At 29.3% G+C, this 20,575-nt stretch overlaps 1 protein-coding gene across 1 annotated transcript in view; it reads right to left on the bottom strand.

Annotated features, from left to right (window-relative positions):
• Positions 1-20,575, bottom strand: part of LOC100204990 (endoribonuclease Dicer) — a 54,284-nt gene that overhangs the window by 29,616 nt on the left and 4,093 nt on the right. Inside the window, exons 2-5 of the mRNA XM_065804665.1 lie at positions 17,719-18,306; positions 17,321-17,512; positions 4,883-5,098; positions 2,591-2,997 (exon numbers count right to left, since the gene is read on the bottom strand). Coding sequence (XP_065660737.1) covers positions 2,591-2,997; positions 4,883-5,098; positions 17,321-17,512; positions 17,719-18,306 — 1,403 coding nt within the window. The remainder of the gene's footprint in view (positions 1-2,590; positions 2,998-4,882; positions 5,099-17,320; positions 17,513-17,718; positions 18,307-20,575) is intronic.

Here is a 20,575-nt window from a genome sequence, read left to right as displayed (position 1 = left end):
CAAAATCTGAACCATACAAGAGAAATGAAATAACAAATTTCCCTATATCATAGATACTGTTAAAGATTCTCAAGAAGTCATGAAAGCCTGACTTTTGAGATAAAATAGGAGATTTCGTGACCTGAGAATAGCAGGCTTTGGCTTTAGACACAACTTTTTTACAATGGTTTCTAGCACTAGTAAACAGAAGTCTGTTTTCTGGAGAATTGTTTTGCTGATAGATATGAAAGTAATGGTTATGATTGGAAATTGCAGCACCATAATGCAAGGAAAACCATGGAGAAGAGTGAGACTTGAATCATGGAGAAGAATAAGGCTTAGAATCTTTGAGAGGAAATAAAAGATTCCATGCCAGCCTAAATCTAAGAAGTTATGTGAGAAGCACAATTGTCAGCAGGAAGACGAAAGATTTCTATCCAATGGCCATCACAAAGAAAATCACGGAAAGAGTCCCAGTCAGCTTTAAGGTAGTTGAAGAGGCATGATGATAGGGGGGTTCTGATGATGAAGAAGAATGAGATAATAGTTTTAGAGAGATCAAACTATGCTCAGAAGCATTTAAGGGTGAATTTGGAGAAACTGAACACTGACTAGGATCAAAAACAAGGCATAAGTCAAGTAGAGAAGGTAAATGATTCAGATTGTCTGAAAAAAGAATTGGCAAAAGGCAAAAGTTGTGGGATTTAACACCTGCAGAGTCACTGACACTAGAGCCGAGCCATTCAGTGTGATTAGCATTCAACTCACCAACAGCAACGATAATGGCTGATGGATAAAGAGAGAGGGCTTGGTTAATTTGATCAGAAATAACATCGAAAAGAGTGTCTTGAGATGAAGGAGAGCAATACAGAACAAAGAGAAAAGCAATAGAGTGAAGTGGTGCTAAATGAAAGCTCGTAAAAAAATAGTCTGTGGATTTAAACCTCTTTTCCAGACAAATGGGTGAATTCTTATGAATGTAAATGCTCACGCTAAGCATGTGACTATTGGAGTATTTACAAATTAAAGGAAGATAACCATCAACACTAAGATCACAAGATGAGACAACCGAACAAAAATTAGTCACAAAGAATAAGTAGGTCTGGTGAACTTTGCAAAAGATTAGACTCAACAGAAAAAAAGTTACTTCAAAGACCACAAATATTAGTGAATATTAATGATAGATTTAGAGAACTTGGTGATGGTGTTATGTGTTAACAATGGTTTTTTGTGTTTTATAGTTATTGGTACTTTAGTCATTTTTAAATTTGTTAAAGAACTTGACTCAAAGAACAGATAGTACTCAATACTTTATTTAATAGTCCAAGCAATCGCCTCATTACTATTAATAAACCTCAAGCCCTAACAAAGGACTCCAAATGTGGCCTTGACAATGCAGACCTAAAGTAAAAACAGAGACATCATCCATGCGCAACATGAAACTGTTAGTACTCTGATATTTTACAGCTGTTGATGAAATTGGCCTCTCTGAGAGCTCTGACAGAGTTTTGGAAGCCTAACCACCAGCCAGTTTAAGAACTATAAAACTGAGTTTTAGAGCTGTACTCTCATTAGGAGATAATAGAATGATTTGCCTAGTCATAAAAACAGAGACACAAGCAAAACCCATGCATATTGAGTTAAGAAGATCTAGCATTCAACATCCTAAACTGGAAACAATGTATTATAAATACATCTGCACCAGCCTAATAGATGAAGAAGGGGTGCAAGGCTGGTCAACAGATAGAACCTGTTTACCTCTTTAATGTATGTATGATATTATTATACTAAAATAATGTATATCATAAGTATCTGTAGTATTATATCATAAGTATGTATAGTATTATATTATAATAATAACATTAAAAGTATTGTTATTTTTATATTGATTTAAATAAACTTATTCTAAAATAACTTTATTATTTATCAATATACTTAATTATAGGACATTTCCATTTCAGTGTGTGATTTTTTTGTTTCATTTTCAACTTAGAAGTTGAAAGACTTGAAACAATATACATACTACTACTATGGTTATCTTTAAGAACAATTATAACAAAATATTTTATTCAAGTTTTAGGCTGCTTGAATATTTAAGTATGTATACTGTTATTGTTTTTTATACTTTGTGTTAATGTTTTAAAAGTTTCAAAAATATAGAACGATTTTCTAAACACTAAACTCCAACTAGAAATATTTGATGACTGCTATTTCTCATTGGAAATATGATTTTATGAGTTGTATTTATATAATATTTTACTTGAAATAATCACAAAAAACTTATTTCGTTAAACTAACATGAAATCAACAAATTGGTAACTTTTAGACATAAACAGCATTTAAACGATTGCTGTGACACTATGATACATAGTGCAATCCTGTAACTTTCTGGAAATCTTTACTTATATTTAAATATTATTAAAAATATAGGTATACTGCTAAAATTTATATTTTCTGAGGAATTAAAGTTTATTTATCTAGTAAGTAAAATTTGCATTTTTCTGTTCCGTACGGGATTCTGTTTCAAATTTATTCTTTGATAATTTTACTAACGTATACAGTTCTTTGTTAAAAAAAAAAAGACAATTAAATAAGAACTTATTTTACTTACAATATGTTGTTTCTTGGTGTCAAATTCCTGTTCTTCTTCTGTCATAATAATAAATTTAGATCCACTTGCTCGTGCTCTTCCCTTTGATTGAGCATATTCTCTATAATTATTTATACCATCAAAACGCACAACCAAATTACATTTACGAACATCCAGCCCCTCTTCAACAACACTTGTTGACACCAAAACATTAAACTTATCCTGCTTAAAATTTGATAAAATCAAATTTTGTTTTTTCGATTTCATTGAACCATCTATAAGACAGATGTTAGAGTCAAAAGCATGTCCAAGAACAAAGTCACTATTCAAACCTTTATATGTTTCGTCCTTTTCAATTTGATAATTTATTAACTTGCTGAGCACAACAGCAGTACATCTTCTTTGTGTAAACACAATGGCATGCAATTCTAAAAATTATGAACTAATAAAACTAATATATTATCAACTAACAAAACTAAAATTAAATGAATCAAAATCAAATTAAGTCAAATTTTCTAATTATTTTAATTATTCAGTTGCAATCTGGAATATAAGTTAAAACAAAATTTAATTGTGAATAATAAGTAATAAAAATAAAATTATAACAATGAAATATCTATTAAAAATCTTTTCATTTAGTTCAAGAAATAATTTTCAAGTTCATTTAATATAATTAGCTAAACTATGACACATGAAATATCATTTAATATTAAACTTTTATTTTAATTAAACTTTTGAAATATCATTTAATAAAATTTAGCAATTGGCATAATAAGCATGGTTAATTATTGCTCTAGATATGGGTTGTAACTTGTTTAATGAACATAAATTTATTGAACTGTGATAATTTTGATTTTTTTCATGTCATTTTATAACCATTGTAATATAATGAAGCCTTATAACATCATTATGATACATGAACATTTAACACAATCATGACAGATATACAGCGTGGAAAATAATGGCCAACCAACGGTCAATGACCACCTGAAATGACTATAAATGTTATTTTGTAAAAATCCTATTTTCTTAAATGATTGCACTCATTACTCTTTTAATAAAAAAATTTTATATATTATTTTAATAATATTATATATAATAATTTATCTATATAAAGTATAAAATATGTATTTCACTATGAACATTTTTTCTTTCGTTGGCACTTAGTCTATTTGTTATATTATATAAATAATAAATATTTTATTGCTATAATTTTATTTTTCTCTAAATCTTTTTATTTATTTTCTTGTAAGTTTTTCAAAAAATTCCAAATAAATGAATGAATGAATTATAAATAAATTAAAAATTACTAAGTGTGGGCTTGCGCTATTTTTTTATAAATAGGATTATTAAAAGTATATATATATATATATATATTTAGTAATAATCTTGTTTTACGTAACATAAGTAATTTTTAGTTTATTATAGTTGTGTTTCATTAAACAATCGTCTTCTTAGTATTGAATATTCAGTTTAAGTAGTATCTGAAAATAGGAGTTAATAACATTATTATTAACTAATAAACATTAGCAGTTTTTGAAATGATTTTAATGAGCAAGAGATATAAAATGTGTGCTAGTTTTTCTTCTTTAACTTTATTGAAGTTCTTATTTCATTATTATTCAAAATTATTATATGTAATTAAGAACATAATCTCAACTGTACTTTTTTTTTCCATTCAATCTTTTCTACTATTTTTCTCAATGTTTTCCCCACCATTTGCAAAGTTATTGCAATAAAATGAATTATTTAAAAAAAAAAAAAAAAAATATCAATTGCCTGTTTGCGCTTTTAAAAAAAGCATTGACTTTTATTTAAAATTATTATTATTAAAAAATACAAATTTGTTACCCTTCAAGCATTAACTTATTTTTGTATTTATAAAGTTTAGTCAAGAAGAACTATTATTAAGATTTAAACAAATTAAACAATTTAAAAACTTAAACAAAGAAAAAATAAGCATTTTGACCACCCAAAAAAAAAAATTGGCTATCAACTCATTGAGTTAGCCAGTCGAATTGACCGCTTGCCTTCAATTCCTTATCTTCCACGCTGGATATATGATATATAACCTAATAACATGTCATGACAGATATATGGTTTTAAAAAGATAATTATCATACCATTAACATGATAATATTCTTCCCATACTCATGTCATGTTTTAACCAAATTTTACCCAAAAAAATCACAAATTCTTACAATTTCTTTGAATATTTATTTTTCAAGTTTTTTTTAAAGGGTAACTTTTTAATAAAATGTTTCCTAATATTTAATGAATCTAATGAAAAATAACATTGAAAATAAAAATAACCTTGAAAATAATTCTTTTCAGCTAATAACACATCCCGCAAAAAACTGGCTGCTTTTGTTGTCAAAAGTGGTTCAACTGGAATAACGTTTTCAATGGAAGAAAAAACATAAACAGCTTCATTTTCAAATTCTTTAACAACTTTGTTTAGAGATTCTTTGCATTTAGTCAACACATCTTTTATTACTCTATTTGATCTTGTTCTTTTAATGTGATTATCTGTATTATTTATAAATCATCAGAAGTTAATATATATACATTTTATATATACATATACTATATATATATATTATATATATAATATATATTTTATGTATATATATATGTATATTATATATCTCGGTTTGAAAATTTAGACATTTTTGCAGACTAAATATCCTAAAATTGCACTTTTGAGGGTTAATTCTATATATTATGGGGATTCCAAAGCAATAAATTTTAAAATTCTGGATTAAAATCCAAGGGAGATATTTAGCTTGGAAATTACCGAATTTTCTCACTTATTCAAATACTTTGTTTTGGAATTGTAAAGACTAAATTAGCTTATTTAATTTAATTATCACAAATACCTTCATTGTACCCTTTTGCGCTTCTTAGAATTTTTTGCTATTGTAATCAACAACACAATTAACAGCTGTTTGGAATAATCTGGATGAGACATAATCTATTTGAACCTTTGCCAATGAGGCTTGAAGTTTGAATGGAGTGCCTCTGTTGCTTGCTCGCTTTAAATTCCAAACCAGTTTTATGGTGCTTTAGAAATTGTGGAACATAGTAAAAGGCAGTATGAACTTTTAGTGTGATAGAAACAGTCAACTTTAGATAATTGCTCTTAAACTCTTGAAACTTTTTCTCAAAGTCTGGAGAGAGTAAGCATCCAAAACAAGAATTAACAACTTGGAGAAACAAATGTGGAACATGGCAGATGCATGATACTTCAAATGCCTTATCACCCATGGTTATCTGCTTCAGAGTGTCAACTTTTTTCAGCAACTTTATGCAATCATTGCCATTAAAGTGACCACCAAGGTGCGGCTGTAATGGTATATGTATTATAGTCAACCATTCTTTTGTTTTTGGCAAAACTTGAACCAAGTGCTTAATAAGATGGTTAACAATGCCAAGAAGCAAATGAACTTCCATGGGAGGAATAGCTTTTAAGATTAGTTTTTCATCTGGGAATCGAAGTATTGGTGGATGAACAGCATTCTCAAATTCTTTTGATTTCTTTAGATCAGCACCAGATAAAATAAACTTTTGATGTTGCTCTCTGATTGTTCCAAATGTTCTGAGTTGGCCACACATGTTCAAATTTGTCGATTCAGTGTTGCACCAGAAGCAAGGATGTTTGCTACTGTGAGACTGAATTACACAGATAATATTTGCAAGCTTCATGTCATATGACAGAATCAATTTGTCAATTAATTCATTAACATGCATCAGGTCCAAAATCAGTTTGATATTGGCAAATGTTTAAGGGGTGTTTTCAGAGATTGCTACAATTTGCTGCTTTTTGGCACCTGTGCTTTTAAAATTTTCACTTGAAGCCAACTTTATTGACTTTTTTACTGGACTTTGTTGTTCTGTTTGGTGTTCAAAAATTAGAATCAAACTAGCTTTGAAAAAGGACCCTCCACCATCAAGCTTTAGTTTTACAGTGTCTGAGCTCATAAAATCTTTTGAAACTGTGATGTTTTCCTTCAGGGTTTTTAAATTGATACAATAAACAATGTCACGAACTTCATTAGAATCTGGCAATTTTACATTGGTAGCAATGAAAAAATCTTTTCGACTAGATCCTGCTGATGCAAATTTCTGTTGAAAATTTGGCTCACGAAGGCAAACTAGACTAATTTGGTTTAGAAAAGATCCAAGCTTTCTGCTTTTATTGTCTGAAAGCCCAGTACTCTGCTGAATATCAACCATATTTTTTGTTGTCAAAGGGCCTTGAAAGAGTAAAATGAGCTGCAGATGTTCCTTTAGAAAGAAAACTAAATCACTTACTTCACATATAAATTGTATTGCTCAGAATGTACAGAATAATAAAAAAACTAACCTTTTCTTATCGGAAAAGGTTTGCCATGAGCTTGACTAAGACGAATTGTTCCGCCTGGAGATGCTTTTTTCGATGTAATAACAGATGAAGCAACTTGTTCTGCGCCCACAGAATCTTCCAATTCAAATTGATATAAGTTTGCACCAAGAGTTGTATCACTGCAATTATGAAAAGTTCCACAAGCAATGATAGAAAAGCATTTTGTGCATTTTTCAATTGACTTTCTTTCTTCTTGCAAAGATTTTTCAAGACCCTTTTCAAATGGATGCTTTTCTTTGCCTTTAATCTTCGCAATTTGACAAATAATGCAATCACAATATGTCGTAAGTCTTGTTAATGGCTTCACAACAATGGAATCAAAATTGTAGAGCTGTATTGCCTTTAAGGCATAAACTCCATCACCCAATTTCAAAACACAAATTCATAGCGGCATTCTTTTACCCTAAAAATTTACATCTGATGAAATCAAGCAATGAATCTCAGAAATGAAATGTTTTGAAATTTTTCCGTCACTTTTCTTCTTACAAATAACACACACTGTCCTTCTGCAATCATCATGGTCTTTGAAAAATGTAGGCATTTTTTTTTTTTTTTTTAAAATAGCTAAAAAATAACAATGATTTCAATACCTATGCATTATTATTTTTATTTAGTTTGTAAGTGCAATATTTTTCAACATAATATAAAGAAAAAAAGTCATGTTGATATTTGTAACTTTTATTTACGTTTATATATTAAATATATTAAAATTAATTACATACTGTTAAACTGTTTATAGTTTCTCGCATCATGACTATTATAAATTTAGTGCAACGTCTTTTTATTTCACTTATGCGCAAATTCTTTGCGCTGAATTTGTCTCCAAGGAAATAGTTTTGCAATCAATTATGATTGTCTGAAGAGAGTGAGAAATATTGTCTCCTTTGGATTTTAATCCAAGATTTTAAAATTTATTGATTTGGAGTCCCCAATATATATAGAATCAGCCCTCAAAAGGGCAATTTTGGGATATTTAGTTATCAAAAAAGTCAAAATTTTCAAACTGTGATATATTATATCTATATAATACATATTATATATATAATATATATTATATATATTATATATATAATATATATGTTTGCACCCCACTGTATATATATATATATATATATATATATATATATATATATATATATATATATATATATATATATATATATATATATATATATATATATATATATATATATATATATATATATATATATATATACAGTTGGGTGCAAAAAAAAAGCCACACAAACATTTTTTCTTGATTTTAAGTATATAATGCTTAACCCATATGTGGCTAGCGTCAGTTTAAACTGACAGTCACATTATTCGATTTAATTTGCAAAATAATAAACATTCTTTGCATTTTTCGTAATAATTACGTCATGTGTGAATGTATGATGCTGATAATAAAGTAAACTGCATTAACTTATTTTAATTTTTGCTCAGTTGACACACTTTAGTAGCGTTGATTAATATTTTTCGAACATGAGTGTTTCGTCAAGAAAAAGGTATGCATATATGTTTTGTTTTTAGTTGAAATATAGATTAAATATATTGTTAAACATCGTTTTAACATTTGAATATTCGGTATAGTCAACAAAGCTAGTCTTCTTAAATTTTTATGCGATTTCTGTGCATCAGTTTAAACTGACACTAGCCGCAGAAGGGTACAGGTTTTCAAACAGTTTATTCACCTCGGCATAGAAGGCATTTTCATCAGTTTGTAGACACTGTATGACTCCTTGTAAATATATGAGCCTTATCTAATACAAAATAATTAAACTACAGCAGTCTGGTATTTATGTAAGTTACTGTGACCCACCTTATTTCCCTTCTGAGTTCTTATATTTGAAGGTTGAGAGTTGTTTATTGTTAATTTTTATTATTATTTTACTGCTATTTTATAATGACGTAATTTGTGGGAATGCTTTGACGTCATTTCAACATCAGAGCAAATAAATAAGTAATAACTAATTTCATATATTTTGCAGGTACCGGCTTCATGAGGTGCTACAATTGCTAGAAGATACAGACGATAAATGTCTTCAGAGCGCCAATATCAATTGTTCCTCCAATAACCTCTGGTGCAGACACTGACGAAGATTCTGGTGATGAGAATGAGGTGTGTGGAGATCCAAACAGTCTCAATCATAATCAACTTCTGGCGGAAGCGACGATGAAACTACGAAGACCCAATGGAACTGATGTTATTGGAATGGAAGAGTCGGACGGTGCAGAAGACACTGCAGAGGAGGACAATGCAGAAAATAATACACAGGACACTGCAGATGATATAGTGGAACAGGGTCCGCAGCACAAGAGAACAAAGAAACAAGTTCCGTATAAACCGTCATGGGTCAAAACCGACTTCAAGGAGGCCGTCAGAAAGGAAAAGTTTCCATGGACCATACCCCCACCAAAAGTAGAAAACCATCTGTCACCTGTGTCATTATTTGAGTTGTTTATGACACCAGAAATAATGCACAGAATATGCAACGAAAGCAAAGAATATGCTGCTCAAAAAGGCCATGACAATTTTGATCTGGACATTACATCACTCAAGCTTTTCCTATCGATTCTTCTAATAAGCGGCTATGCTCCTCTGCCTCGTTGCCCTATGTATTGGGAAACTGCGGGGGATGTACACAATTCCATGGTGTCGGCCGCTATGTCACGCAATAAATTCAGTTCCATAATGAGTAATATACATTTTGCCAATAACAACGAACTTGATATGACTGACAGGTTTGCCAAAGTCCGCCCTCTTATCCAGTCCATCAATGCTGCTTGCCTGGCAAACTTTCAGCCTGAACAAATCATCAGCATCAACGAAAGTATGATCCCTTATTACAGAAAACACGGTGCAAAGCAATATATCCATGGCAAACCCATCAAGTTTGGGTATAAGATGTGGGTTGCAGCAACTCGTTTGGGATATGTAATCAATTTCTACCCATATCAAGGTGCCGGCACAACAGATAAAGATCTGGGCCTCGGTGGATCGGTGGTGGTAATCTCACAAAAGATTTACCAAAACATGACGGTAATTTTTTACACATTGTGTTTGACAACCTCTTTACCAGCCCACGACTGTTGCGCTTACTAGCGGATAGAGGAATGGCCGCCACGGGCACTCTCCGTTCTAACCGAACTGAGGGTGCGCCATTGAAAAACATCAAAGCAATGGACAAGCTGCCTCGTGGCTCGCATGACGTTGCCCTGGATCAAAAGGCTAATGTATGCTTGGTACACTGGCATGACAGTAAGGTTGTGACAGTCGCATCAACTTACGCTGGTGTCGCACCACTTCGCAAAGCTAAGAGATCTTCATCAGCACAGAAGAAGCGCATAGACGTTGATCAGCCTTCAGTAATACAACTGTACAATTATGGGATGGGCGGTGTGGACCGCCTAGACCAAAATCTAGCTTGCTATATGATTCAGCACCGATCAAAGAAATGGTATTGGCCAATATTTAGATTTTGTGTTGATTTGGCCGTTCAGAACGCCTTCCAGCTGTACCGTATGCAGGAGAAAATATCTGACGCCCCGGAGCATGATCTGCTGTCATTTCGACGTCAGATTGCACAAACCTATGTGCAGACACTATCAATGAAGAAGAATTCAGTGCCGTATCCGCCACCTCGTGTAGCAGTCTATCGACGAGTACTTACTGAAGTATGCACAGATGTTACAGATCACTGGATTGCTCAGGGTACACAGCGTCGATGTGTGGCACTTGGCTGCAAAGGCACATCAGTCTTCTACTGTGAGAAGTGCAATGTGGGACTGCATCCTGGTTGCTTTAAGGCATTCCACTGCAAATAACTGATGCCTGCTTTTGTCAATGAAATATAGTCTTTGCAACTTAGCATTAATGTGACATTACAGTTATTATGTGCTATTTAAAAGTTCATGATATTTTTTGCATCCATTTTGTTGTTTCTGAACACTTTTGCGTCAAACGGGCAGTTTTCACTCGCTAGGTGGCCTTGTGAAATAATTAATAACAGTTATAAAACGTCACTGTGAGTTATGCTGCATCAGTTAACATTGCCATATGATTCCTGGTTTCAGAGTTTGACTATTCTTCTTGTCATAGCCAAATATGACACGTGAGAAAACCTGTACCCTCCTGCAGCTAGCGTCAGTTTAAACTGACACCTATATTTTCACCTATATTCACTTAAGTATATAAAAAATTATGAAATAGTTGATGAATATTGTTCATTTGGACCTAAATCACACCAAATAAAGACAAGAAACAAATTTTAAAAATCATGGGTTTATATGGGTTAAAGAAGCAAAACTAAAAAAATTGGATGTGGTAGTGAAAAATCTTGGATAGAAAAGCTATGTTTATATATTAACTAATATTTATATAAATAAAAAAAGAATAAAACAAACACATTTATTATTTTAGAAAATAACTAACATATATAGAAATTGGGCAAGTTATTGAAGCTGCTGACCAATGAGAGTCTCACAGAAGCATTGAAAAACGTTTTAAACAACAAAACTCAACTATTAATAGATTGGTGAAGAAATATAAACACACTGGTACAGCTTAAAGGTCTGTTGGATCTGGGAGAAACCCTAAAACTTCAAAAAAGAAAGTTATATTCACAAACTCTTAATGTCGTCAAAAAAGATCGTAAAATTACATGTTTTGAGATAAAACTAGATTTGAACCTTACTAATATTTTAAAATGGACAATATCTCATTGAATAAAAGAATCAGGTGAGTTTTTTGCTGGAATGCAAATAAAAAAAATCTTTGTTAGTGTAATCAATTGCAAAAAAAAGATTAAAGTGGTGCATTGAGCACAAAGATTGTACATGTGAGCAATGGGGTAAAGTTATTTGGAGTAATGAGTCTCCTTTTGTGTTGTTTTATAATGGTCAATCTCACTGCTGGAAATTATTTGGGGAAAAGTTCAACCCCTAAATATGCAAGGCAACCATTAAACATGACAAAAAGATTAATGTTTTGGACTGTTTTAGTGCACACAAAGTTGGAAAGCTTTACCGGGTGGAGGGTACAATGGACCAGCATTTGTATCACAAAATCTTAGTTTATCAACTTGAACCATATGAAGTATAGAAGAACTTTTTCCTAATAATGACTACCTCTTTCAACAAAATAACAATCCCAAACATACGCACAGTTGAATAAAAGATATCTGGAATCGAAATTGATATTTATGTCTCAGCTATGCCTATGGCCAGCACAGCCTCCTGATTTCAACCAAATAGAAAATTTTTGGTCTATATTGGATAGAAAATTGCAAGATTGTAGGGCAGCAAATGAAATAAACTGTTCCAAATTCTTCTAGCTGGTTGGAATACTTTACCTAATGACTTATTAAAGAGACTTTCAGATAGTATGCCTTCTAGATGCGCAGAAGTCATAAGAAACAAAGAATGGCTAAAACTGTTCCAAATTCTAATTTCTTTTCATTATATGTAATTTGCAATAACATTATTTACATTTCTTTAAAAGTTGTTCTGAGTTACTTATACTATATGAGTTTAAGACATTTTTTAACCAAAAAAATGAGTGTGGCTTTTTTTTTTGCACCCTGTGTGTGTATTTATATATATATATATATATATATATATATATATATATATATTATATATATATATATATATATATATATATATATATATATATATACATATATATATATATATATGTATATATATATATATATATATATATATATATATATATATATATATATATATATGTATATATATATATATATATGTATATATATATATATATATATATATATATGTATATATATATATATATATATATATATATATATATATATATATATATATATATATATATATATATATATATATGTATATATATATAATATTAGAACAATAATAAAATACAATAAAGTTTGTAACATAACTTAGAGTTTCACGCTTTATACGATCATCAGACGTTACAAACAACCATAATAACAACAAAGAATTATATACAAAAATGCAATACAGTGTTAGCTTAGATGACGTTAAAGTTGCAGATAACAAATTTGTTTTTGTGACAACATTTTGATATTAATTCATTTCGTTTATTCAATAGTTTCAAAGATGACATAATGATATGGTATTTTTTGGTTAAACAAAAATTACATGACTTTCTTCCAGGTTTAAATGATTCCTCCCTAGGTGAAATAATTTTGAAAAACTTGTGATCCTAATTTTATAAAACTTGGTGCCACTTTGTGCCACTGACATTTTGATTTTGTGACACACTGACTTTGTGCCACTGACATTCTCAATCTTTGTGCCACAGGTAATCCAATAAATGTAAATAGCAACTTAAGTTCTACAAGTTCTCACTCTGTTGAATGTGCTTTGTATCTGACTAAGCTAGTTAATAATATGACTATCGAGCTAAAATCTTTTTCGAATCAATTCATGGAGTTGATCAGTAAAAGGTTACATAATTTATTCACTGATCTTGAGAAACCTGTTAAATCCATTAACAAAAAACACAAACAGACCCAACTTCCTATTTATGATGAGCAGACCCAACTTCCTGTCAATGACTGGCCATTCATTCCAACTGCTAATGTAAAATCAACCATCCTTGATCCCTACCCTCAAACTCAAGTTAGTTCTTCATCTAATTCAACTAACAAAATTGAGCTAAATTCGATATCAATGGACTCAATTACTGATGTGGACATATTTGTTGATCATGCTAATAACTGTGGCAACAATTTTCATTTATCTGGTCATCCTTTATCTTGAGATCTCTCAACCAGTGTTGAACCCTGTTGATTTTTAGATGAGTAACCAAACTGTTACTCATCTAAAGAAAAAGCGAAAGCAAAAAGTGCTTATTGGTTCTGGAAAAATTCTAAACAATTTATGAATGTTAAAACCACTTTCTTCGTATGATTGCTCTAAAACTACTTCTATATTTGTCTCTCATTTATCGCCAACTGCCTCTGCTGAAGAATTAGCTGAATTTGTCAACATAACATTTAAAACTAAAGCCACTTGCTTAAAAATTGTCACAAGTAAATATCACTCTTCCTTTAAAGTATCTGTCTCTGCTGGAGATGCTGTCAGGCTCTACGATGATAGCAAATGGCCCAAAAATGCGCTTGTGCATCATTCCTTTGAAAGTGGCAATAAGGATTTGTAGCTTTAACTGTCGTGGTGTATAAAGTTCTACACACGAATTAGTACTCTTGTCTGCAACATATAATATCATCTGTCTCCAAGAGATTTGGTTACTCAATACTGAACTTAGTTTCTTGAACAACATTGTACCTGGTTTTTTTGGCTTTGGAGTGTCTCTAACTGATTCTTCAGCAGGTTTTATTCGTGGCAGACCATTTGGTGGTGTTGCTATCCTGTGTCACGATTCTGTCTTCTGCAGAACTCGAGTTGTTACTACTGATAATTCGTGGTCTGTTGCTATCCAACTTGTAAATAACTTTTCTGATAAGTTCAGAATTATCAATGTCTACATGTCTTGTGATTCATAAGCTGCTAAAGATGCGTTCTGCTTATGGCGTAGCTATTATAAACCAAAATTTGGCCCAATCTTCTTTTTAAAATTTTAAGAGCCTTATATAAATATGCCATTCGTTTCTGCAAAAAAAGAGAAGATACTATAAAAGCAGAAAAGCTGGCAAACAGTAGCAAATAAGAACTATACCAGTTTCTGGTCTATTGTGACTTCTATTTGCAGCGATAAATGTAGTCTTCCACTTTCTATTCACTCTGCCTCAGGTCCTGATAATGTATGCCACATGTGGTATAATAACTATTTCACCCTGTTCAACTCAGTTAAGTCAACATGCAATATAAATGACAACTTTATAGTTAAACACTGTAATTTTCTTAAAGATGATATCTATCTTGTCACTCCAGATGAAGTCCAATCTATCATAAATCATATGTCCTGTGGAAAAGCAGCTGACCATTTTGGACTCCAGTTGGAGCATTATCTCTATGCTAGCCCAAATTACTTTAATATTTTGTCACTGTGTTTTTCCTCTATGCTTTGTCATGGATACATGCCTATTGGTGCTTCACACTCTGTTATTTCTCCTGTTGTTAAAGATAAGAATGGTGACATCTCCGATTCTCCTAATTATTGTCCAATTGCTTTGGTGACAATTTTCTCCAAGATTTTGGAACATATTTTTGTCTCACGCATTAATGAAAGTTTCATTGGAACTCCCAACCAATTCGGATTTAAGAAAAACCATAGCACTTTTATGCCAGTTCTAATTTTAAAAGATATTTTAAATTTTTGCTTATCACATGGCTCAAATATGCATGTGACATTTATTGACATTAGTAAAGCCTTTGATAGAGTTTGCTTTGATACATCTAAAATTATCTCTGGTGTAACTTTACGCTTACTCATTGTCTTGTATGGTGGTCAAACAGCTCAGATCCTTTGGGGTGGAATATTATCTAAAACATTTAATATCAGTAATGGAGTGCAACAAGAAGGTGTACTGTCTCCTCTTCTATTTAATATACATATTAACAATCTTAGTCTTTTACTCAATAAAACTACAGTAGACTGTTGCTTGGGTCCTTCTCTTGTTAACCATCTTCTTTATGCTGAATATATTGTCCTGTGTGCACCCTCAGCCAAAGGTCTCCAGATCTTACTTGATTTATGCTCCAGTTATGCTGTGAAACATGATATAGTTTATAATAATATCAAGTCTCAAATAATGTTTTTTGAAATTTATAAACTCCTTATAAATAGCCCTAGTTTCACATTATCTGGCATGGTTCTCACATACACTAGTCAATATAAATACCTGGGTCACTTGATCTCAAACAATATGCAGGATGACAAAGGTATCTTAAAACACGTGCGCTCTATGTATGCTAAAGCTAACCTCATTCGTAGAAAGTTCAGCTCTACACATATACAAACAAAGATTATGTTATAAATGCCTTTTGCAGCCCAATCTATGAATGTCAGCTGTTGTATCTTTAGAGAAAAGACTCATTTCATCGCCTATGTATTGCATATAGTAATGCACTTTGCTTGATATTAAACAAGCTACCATGGAACAGTGCAAGTGAATTATTTGTGAAACATGGTACCCATTCACTTAATGTTGTTATTCGCAAGCAACAATACTCCTCACTGTTACTGCTGCAGAATAGCAAAAACCTTGTCATAAAAGCATTAGTTAACTCAGACAGGCTCTTCAGTCTCTGCTGATGTTTAAATGAAGAGCTGAGTTTTATTTATAACACTTTAGTTTCTTATCTTTATATATATATATTTTTTCTTTCTTGGGTCTTGTTTATATTCAAGTGCGTTAGATTTTGTTTCATTCTAATCCACTTTATTTTACCCATTGTATATTTATTATATTGGGCCTTCAGCCTGTCAATAAATTTAATTGATTGATATATTTACATATATATATATATATATATATACATATATATATATATATATATATATATATATATATATATATATATATATACATATATATATATATATATGTATATATATATATATATATATATATATATATATATATATATATATATATATATATATGTATATATATATATATATATGTATATGTATATATATGTATGTATATTATTATTATCATTATTATTATATATATATATATAATATAGTATATATAAATATATGTATATACATATATATATATATATATGTATATATATATATATTATGTATATATATATATATATATATATATATATATATATATATATATATATATATATATATATTTAAATAATTTTAAAATGTATTCTACAAAATAGAGTGCTCAATGTTCTTAAAAAGCAGAGCAATTTTAAATTAGTAGAAAATCACTTAACGAAATTTTTTCTTATTTTACACTGTGTCTTCAATCAAGACTCCTCAGAAATTTTTGAGGAGTCTTTATTAACGAAACACAGAGTAAAATGAGAAAAATTTTCATTAAGTGATTTTCTACTAATTTATATTATGTATAATATATATATATATATATATATATATATATATATATATATATATATATATATATATATATATATATATATATATATATATGTATATATATATATATATATATATGCATATATATATGTATATATATGTATAAGTACACATATATATATATACACATATATTTATATATAATTATATATGTATCTTTTATATATATATATATATAAATAAATATATATATATATATATATATATATATATATATATATATATATATATATATATATATATATATATATATATCTTATGCATATATATGTATCTATATAGTTATATATTATGCCCTCACCAATTTGCTTAATCAAGATTTGGGCAGCCCAAAAGACACATAAAGGACCAAGAGATTCTAAAATTTCTTTACAATACTTCATTGCATCAACAGATATTGCACAAGCATTTCTTTCAGAGAGCTGAAGTTTCTCAGTTAGCAAATCATCAAAAATAAGTCTGCTCACTCTTGTTTTCTTTTCATTTGCCAAACCTTTAAGAAGACCATAAAATTTACTGCTTAAGTATTTAAACTGGCAAGTGTTTAGATTATATTTAAAAACTAGAAAAACCATTATAAATATAAATTATTTAAGCGTTAAAATTACTGAATGATTAGCAACAATCATATAAATCAAAAACAATACTAAACTAACTTATGTCTAGATCCTGAAATATTTTACAAACAGAAAAACTTACGTGAAAAATGATCCAACATTGCATCAAGAATTTTTTTCATAGATTCAATAACTGGTACAAATTCTAAAAATCCGTTTGCAGAATAACCTTTTTTAAAAGTTTGAACTATTTCACTTGGTTTAGCTGCAAATTTTGTTGTTGCCTGTGGGTCTGAACAAGTGATACACTTTGAACGCATTCTTCTTTCTAAACCTAAAATTCTATCTTGCAAAAATGATTTAATTGATTGGCGATTAAAAATGCCAGTGTACTTTTCATTAATAATTGAAGCAGTCAATCCTAAAATATGCGGATGTTCTGATTTTGGGTACTTTTCAAAGATTTCCATCAACTTAACATATGAATGGTTTTTTGTAGCATTATGGCACTCGTCCATGATAATTAAGTTAATGTTATACAAACAGATGATTGAGTGGTTTAAAATATTTACAAGAATTTGTGCTGTCATGACAAAAACATCATTTTTATTAAACTCTGCTATCCATTTATTTTTGTCCCAAAAATCAACACCCATATCTCCAGTGTAACATCCAACTTTAAGAGCAGTATTGTCTGAAATTACTTTTGATTGTTGGTATGCAAGAGGTACTAAAATTGAAAAATATTTTACTGAAAATTTAGATCTGTACAGTGCCATTAATGAAGTAAAATTAAAATAAAAACTATTAATATAAATCAGTAGTTATATAAAAATATTGTATAAAATTTTTGTATTACTATATATGCATATATATATATGCATACACAATGATTTTTTAAATGATTTTTCTTAACATAATTCTTTTACTTTTTCTTGTAAATCTAGGATCAAAAAAATTTGTTTTGTGATAACTAAATAGCATAACTTAATCTAAAAATAGAGCATTTTGGAAACCTCATAATGGATCCTTATAATTCTGGAGAGTTATGTCGATTGGCTGAACATAATGATACATCTTTTAGTTTATTATTTGATTTATTCAAAAGTGTTTGCACTTTGAATAAATCACTTTCAATTGCATCATTATTTATTTTTTATCTATTAAAGTTAGTGGTATACAAAATAATCTTGAGGCAATATCTTTACATTTTTTTGTGAATAAAAATTATTACTTCTAAAGAAAAATATTATGTTAGCACCATTGTAAGGAACATATAATAAATATATTTACTTTATCCTTAAATAATTCATAAAAAGATTTATATTGTCATTTTAAAAAAATTTTCCCTTGTCTTACTATTACTTTAAAACATTACTACTCAAAACATTTTCAGTTCAGTTTAAAATAGCATAAAACTGTTCTTTCCCATTTTTCTTTCTATTTGAATGTTTTTTGATATAGATTACAGCATTTTAGATATTTACATTTAAATGAAACTTCAAAATACCCTCTAAAATAATAGCAAACTGTTTAAAACAATTTTCCACAAACAAATAAATTAGCAATCCATTTTAACTCATGTCATTTATTACATGAAAATGCTAATGAGTCAAAAAAGAATTTTCATTTAGTTAAAAGTTATTTTGAGCAGCCAACATTACTTTCTGATCCAATCTTAACCCAATCCTGATCCAATTTCATATTTCTATTTAAAATCTCTTTTAGGAGATTAAAAAAATTAATAAGTTTTATATTTTTTTAGAAATAACATACATTTCTTATAAAAAAAATTATTTATACACTTTATTTTTTTGAATGAGTCATACTATATGATTTCCTCTGATACTCAAGTGTAAGGTAATCATATAGTAATCATATAACACTTATTAATTAGCAGAGCAAATAACAAATTTCTTAACCGTAACTAGATATTATTATTTACTACATTAGCAAATCTAAAAAGAACGAAACATTGAAATAATAAAAAGGAAACAAAAAAATGTATTTAGAAAAAAAATAAAAACAATTGCATTTAAAAGGTTTCCTTATAGATAGTTAGCCATTCGTCTAGACTAAATAATAAAATTATAAAATTTTTACTAATTTATTTATCTATTTTAAAATTGTTTAAATTCTTATATTCTACAAAGATTTTGGGAAGTTTATTCCAAATTTGAGACACTCTGTTTGAGAAAAAGTGGATTATTGAACTAACTGAAGCATAAAAGACATTTATTTCCAAAGGGTGAAAAATTGCACCTGGATTCTGTGATTGTGATTTCTAGATGAAACATGAGGGCCACCTAACCCAAAACTTAATTTACAGACTAGTTTGATATACAAATTAACATATTGAATGAATTAATTAAACTGAAATTTTAAGTTAATAGGCCATTTAAACTAGTCCATTCTCATTAAAAAGCTGAAAATGGTATTTTGGTGATCCTTTTTAGAGCATAGAAACTTTGTTTAAATTTGTAAGACACCATGTTGAGGCCACAAATTCAAGATGACACATAAGTTGAATACAAAAATTTTCCACATTATATAATCTCTACTTTTGAAAGTTTTTTTATGTTCTATTTTATCAGACGTTTTTGAAAATTCAAAGTATATTACACATAATGGCTTAATGGCAAAATGACTTACCCTAAACAGATTCATATGTAATGCTGCCAATAGTGTCAATTTTTTTTTTTTGTAGAATTTGTTCAAAATAAAAAACAATTTGATTTTCCAGAAATGCATCCTGAATAAGCTCTTCAAATATTTTTTAATCTACCAATATTAAAAATACGGGTCTATATTTATATTTTCAAATAAAAAAATTCTAAAGAGTTCCAGTAATTGGTAACTTTCCAAATTTTTTTTTAAAAAAAAGTCATTATTAGATGTTAAATTCAAACAAAGATTTGCAATCTTCAGCATAAGAATTAAAAGCATTAGGCGCTGAATAAAAGAAAGAAAAAAATAAAATTTTATGTTTTCATGAAAGA

Source organism: Hydra vulgaris, chromosome 09, assembly GCF_038396675.1.
Source record: "Hydra vulgaris chromosome 09, alternate assembly HydraT2T_AEP".
Taxonomy (NCBI): domain Eukaryota; kingdom Metazoa; phylum Cnidaria; class Hydrozoa; order Anthoathecata; family Hydridae; genus Hydra; species Hydra vulgaris.
This window is presented reverse-complemented; position numbering and strand designations above follow the sequence as displayed.